Raw genomic sequence first — 6000 nt, 5'->3', positions numbered from 1 at the left:
AAGACTAAAAAAGAGGAAGGGTCATCTTTTACCTTTCTCTGTATCCTCAGTGCTTATTAACTTACTAACTGTAGGCAAGTTACTTCTCAGATCACTTTTCTCATTTGTTGAGAGTTATCAGAGCAAAATTAAAAGAATAGTATGGATTCAGAGTCAGATCTGAGTTCAAATCAGTTAATGAGCCACAGTTTCCTCAACTATAAAATGAAGGGGTTGAGTCTAAATGACTTCTGAAGTTTCTCTCATCTTGATTCTATGATTATACACACACACACACACACATACACACACACACACACACACACACACACACACACACACACACATACATCCATTCAGAGAAGGAACACATCCAGATGATGAGTCCAATGTTAAATCCCAGGATCCACAGTCCTACCTTGTTTTAGTCTCTGACTGCAGCCAGATGTAGAAAACAAAGGTATGCAGAGACCCTAGAAGAGGAAAAGCACAAGAGAGTCTTTCCTGATCAAATTCCTCCAGCTATTAGTGCTTAATCCTTCTCTAAATTTCTTTAAATACCGTGCTTCCCTCCAGCGGACAATTATACTCCTTGATCACAAGGATTGTTTCCTTTTCTTTTCGTCTTAATATCCTCAGCACTGTGACTTACATATGAAAGTGAAATTAAACAAAGTAGGTTGGGTCTGGTGGTAAAGGGGTGGTTCTGACTTTTTTTAAAGATTCTCATCTAAAGCCTCCCAGGGAATCTGAAAAACCACTTGCATGCTATATGAGAGACGACTTAACCTTTAACTTCCTGGAGATTTTGTACCCTTTCCCTCTCTTCCTCACTCCTTTAAAAACCGTTGAAGAAACTGAATGGCAGCCAGAGGAGAATCTGATGCATAGGACATGGTACTGCTTCTTTTCAGAGGAGGAGGCTTGCTGGACTCTGATGTGAGTATTATGTTATATGTGGTACTTGGTCTTTGAGACAGAGCAAATGACAAGCAATTGAGATGATTGAAAAGCTGGGTCTCTGGAGATCTTGGAAGCTAAAATGAATCCCTGTCCTTGGGGAATGATTTAAGGGGGTCCCAGGTGATGGCACCCATGACCTGCCTAAAATCATTTCTTCCTGCCTTGAGATCTTGGGATTTTTCCTGCCTGTCACTAGGATTATTGTTTTCCTTGGAAGATTTTATTCAGCAGAGTATATTTTTAGATATGGAAGAAATGTTCTGTCCAGGAAACCTGAAGCACTTTCTAGAGTTCCTGTCAGAGAGCTTTCTGAAGTTTAACAGTCAAAGATGTGTTTTTTCCCCAGAGACATCACTTTTAAGTGAATTCTTTGGTTTTTTTTTAATATTTGTTCATTTTTACATTCAAATACCCAAGTACTTCCTCTCTACTTCCCCTCCTCCCATTAGAGAAAGTATCATTTGATAAAAAAGATATGTGTATATATACAATTATATGTTTGTATGTATATATATAAAATTTGCTTGTTTCTATTTATCAATTCTTTCTCTGAGATTGATACACATAAATCATTCTTCAAACAATATTCTGTTGCAGCATGTAATGTTCTCTTGGTTCTACTTATTTCACTCTTCATAATTTCACATAGGCTTTTCTACATTTTTCTAAAGTTAAACGGTTCATTATTTCTTATGGTGCAGTAGTATTCTATCAAAATCATATGCCATAACTTGTTCAGCTATTTCCCAACTGATGGGCATCTCCTCAATTTCCAGTTCTTTACCACCAAAAAGAGATGCTATAAATTTTAGAATATATAAATTCCTACCACCCCTTTTCCCCTTAAATAAATAGGAAATAAACCTAACAGTGGCATTGCTGGATCAAAAGGCATACACCCTTTTATGACTCTAGACATAATTCCAGATTGCCTTCCAAAATAGTTGGATCAGTTTGCAGTTCCACAAACAGTGTATTAGTATAATAACAGATAGGTGACTCAGTGTTTGAAGAGTCAGACCTAGAGATAGGAAGTTCTGTGTTCAAATCTAGTCTCAGATATTTCCTAGCTGTATGACCCTGAGCAAGTCACTTAACCCCAATTGCCTAACCCATACTGCTCTTCTGATACTTATTATTGATTCTAAGACATATGGTAAGGGTTTTTTAAAAGAAAAACAAAACCAATTACTGCTTCTCATTAGTGTCCCACACATTTTCCATATGCAACATTTGTCATTTTGCCCTTATATCATTTTAGTCAATCTAACAGGTGTGAGATATCTCAGAATTGTTTTGATTTGCATTTCTCTAATTAATCATGATTTAGAGCATTCTTTCATATAGCTTTAATTTCCTCATCCAAAAATTGTCTGTTTATATCTTTTGAACATTTATTAATTGGGGAATAGCTCATGTTGTTATAGACTTGATAAAGTTCTCTGTGTTTTTTAGATATCAGACCTCCATCTAAGGAACTATCTATAAATTATTTTTCTCAACTTAATATTTTTCCTTTTAATTTTGGCCATATCTTATTTGTACAAACCTTTTAAATTTAATATTTTCAAAATTATCCACTTTTTATCTCATAGTGTTTTCTATCTCTTGTTTATTCATAAATTTTCCTACTATCAATAAATCAGATAGGTAATATGTTCCTTGTTCCGATTTGATTATATCTCCCTTTATGCCTATGTCACATATTCATTTTGATCTATTCTTGGTAAAATGGTGGAAGGTGTTAATCTGTATCTGCTTTCTGCCAGATCACTTTTTGGTTTTCCAAACAATTTTTACCAAATAGTGAATTTTTATCCCCCAAAATTGGATCTTTATTTTTGTCAAATACAAGATTACTATAATCTTTTACAACTTTTTGTTGGATGTCTGTTCTTTTCTACTGATCTATTTTTCTATTTCTTAGCCAGTTTCAGATAATTTTGATAATAACTATTTTATAATACAGTTTAAAATCTGATACGGATAGACCACCTTCCTTTACCTTTTTTCATTTATTCTTTTGATATAATTGACTTTTTCTAAATGATTTTTGTTATTATTATTCTAGTTCAATAAAATCTTTTTTGTAATTTAATTGATAACATTGGATAAGTAGGCTAATTTAGATAGGATCATCATTTTAATTATATTGGCTCTGACCACCCATAAACAATGAATATTTCTCCAATTATTTGAATCTCACTTTTTTGCATAAAAAGCATTTTATTATTATTTTCACATAGTTTGAATTAGTTTTGGCAGGTATACTCTTGGGTATTTTGTTGTCAGGGACTAGTAAAGAGAAAGATAAAGTAGAGGATGTAAACTCAGGAGCCTATTAAGCACAGCTTGAGATAAGTACATGTTGATTATAATCCAGTGAAAGACATGACTAACTAGAGAAGGTATATACATACTGGAGAATAGTAGGATCTACAGTTAAATCAGAAATCTTAGAGCCTTGAATGCCAGTATAAAAATTTGGAGTCCATCTCATTAACAGAAAACAGTTATTGCATATAATTTTATATAAAAGAAACATTCACTTCATCAAATATTGATTATCTACCATGTGCAAAACACTTGACTATCAAGAGCTTTATGCTCTGAGCTGATAAGGTTGTAAGCATTCACTCTCTTTTGTCCTCTGTATGTGTCAATATATACATATATAGGGTGTCCCCAAAGTCTTAGCTTTTAGCTTTAATAGCTTCAAACTGCATTGTGACTTTTGAGACACTGTGTATAGATTTATATGTAATAGTTTAAGTTTCCAACTTTATCTTCCTTTTGTGAATAAATTCTATATCATTATTTTGAAGCTTAATTAAAAAGGCATAAGGGAAAATCCAACCTTAACACTTACTAGCTGGGTGACCCTGGGCAAGTCAATTCTTCTCTTTCTCAGTTTCCTCATCTGTAAAATGAGAATAATAATCACACTTACTTCCCAGAGTTGTTGTAAGTATCAAATGACATAATGATCCTAAAGCACTTAGCATACTGCATGACACAAAGTAAGCACTATAAAAATGTTAGCTATTATTATTATTGTTGTTGCCAGAAACAATAGAAATGGGGCAATAGATTTATAAGAAAAAACTAAAAACTAGGGTTGACAAATACTCATCTTAATGTAACATGACACTACGTAAAGAGCATTATATTTGCAGCCTTAGAACCTGGATACTAATCCCAGGATAATCACTTGCTACCAGTGTGACCTTGAATTAAACCTATCTGGATCTCAGTTTCCTCATCTGAAAAATGGGCAGTTTGGACTAGTTGGCTTCTAATGTCCCTTCTAACTCTAAATATGTGATGGATAGTATGACGTTTATCCTTGTTCATTCAGCACTGACTGGAAGTATGCTTGCCAAGTTTGTAGGGTGAAATGGATCCACAACACCTGTTTATGGTTTAACATCTGATTCACAGTGATGTGAGTTTGAGAGAAAGGGATAATTTGTTGAGCAACAGCATCAGTATCCAAAAGATGTCAATAGGCTAGAATAATGGGTTGAATCTAAAATGGTATTCTCCACTCATCTGTAAAATAAAATGAATGGTTGGTTGGTCCCTATCCCTTTCAGCTATAAGTCTTTGAGGCACCCCCTGCCCACAGTCATACTTTCACACACACTCCATCCTCCCTTTTTCACCACTGGTAATCAAACCAAAACTATTATTTCTAGAGAGAACATTCCAGTCAATTGCTTTAAGAACTATACCTGTGCTTTCTGAGATACTAATCAGTGGACCAATGATGAGTTTTCTGAAAAAGTGAAAAACCATAACAATCTTCTTGCTTTCTGTAAGAGAACTGAACAGAACTTCTTTGAAGATTGTGGGAAAGAATATGCCACTCAGTTTGAAATGGACATTTGTTAAATTAGATTTTTCAAGGAAAAAATCTAACCCTGAATAACTTCTATTTTATGATTGTAAGAGCATCAGAATTTTAAAACAAGACAAGTTTTAGAAGTCTCCAATTGTGAAACAGACCTTTTATGTGTATTTTGTAAAAGATGGTCACATTAAAACAACTCTGAATTTAAAACAACTCTGAATTGTATTCTAGTTTACGTACATTTTGTTTCCTTGAAGCATATATACACATACAAAGAAATTTTAACAACTTAAAAAAAGGATCTAGGGTTTCTATAAACTGTGTGAGCCAAGAAAAAAAAAGAAAAGAAAAGATCTTAGTCTGTGTTCAAAAAGTTTACACTCTAGAATGAGGAATGTTATTCTCTTTGTCCTCTGCCATGATCAAAACATGTTTTGGTCAGAGGCACTAAAGAAAAAGCATTAGATGCAAAGTCAGAGTACCTAAATTTAAATTCTGTCTATGATGCTCACTACCTATGAGGCCTTGAAACCCTGGTCACGAATGCTTCCTATTTAGTACAATGGATCATTTAGAGTCCAAGAATTCAGAGTCTGAGAATTCAGATAATCCACTCTTTTGATAAAAATATAGCCAATAATCCCCAATAAAAAAGCTACCAGTAAGGCAATTTAAAGTAGACAGCAAGAAGCTGCTTGTGATTCTTGGAAGCTTCTTCCTAAAAGCCTGAAACTTGCTTGTATAGCCTCATTGCCCAAAGGGATCACAGTTGGGTTCCAAATCAATTCAAGCTCAAGGTAAAGTTAACTGAAACTTCCCCAGGTTCACTCTATTGCCTCTTGACTCACAATAGCCCTGGTTGTTGGTGTGGGAATATAGATAGCTCAAGTCTTCACAGTTCCACTAGGGTTCTGGGCACAACATTTTGGAAATTCATTTAATCCCTAGGCCTCAGTTTCCTGATCTGTAAATTGAGCATGATGGGTCAATGAGTTAAAAAGTCTTTAAAGTTTTTTCCATCTCTAGATCCAAGATCCAAGGATTTTCCCTATTAAGAGGATATAAGTTCAAACATTTCATTTTACAGAAACAGGCTCAAAGACTTGTGGGTGACTTGTCCAAGGTCACAAGGGCAGTAAGTATCAAGATAGAGATTCCATTTTTTTTATTGTCACACAAAACACATTTCCATATTGGTCATTGTT

At 34.3% G+C, this 6000-nt stretch overlaps 1 protein-coding gene across 1 annotated transcript in view; it reads left to right on the top strand.

Annotated features, from left to right (window-relative positions):
• The first annotated feature begins 461 nt into the window (after positions 1-461).
• PDCD1LG2 (programmed cell death 1 ligand 2) overlaps positions 462-6000 on the top strand; it is a 50233-nt gene continuing 44694 nt past the window's right edge. Inside the window, exon 1 of the mRNA XM_007499547.3 lies at positions 462-918. Coding sequence (XP_007499609.1) covers positions 874-918 — 45 coding nt within the window. The 5' untranslated portion in view covers positions 462-873. The remainder of the gene's footprint in view (positions 919-6000) is intronic.

The sequence above is a fragment of the Monodelphis domestica genome, chromosome 7 (assembly GCF_027887165.1).
Source record: "Monodelphis domestica isolate mMonDom1 chromosome 7, mMonDom1.pri, whole genome shotgun sequence".
Taxonomy (NCBI): domain Eukaryota; kingdom Metazoa; phylum Chordata; class Mammalia; order Didelphimorphia; family Didelphidae; genus Monodelphis; species Monodelphis domestica.
Note: the sequence above shows the minus strand (reverse complement) of the source record. Positions and strands in the feature narration are given on the sequence as shown.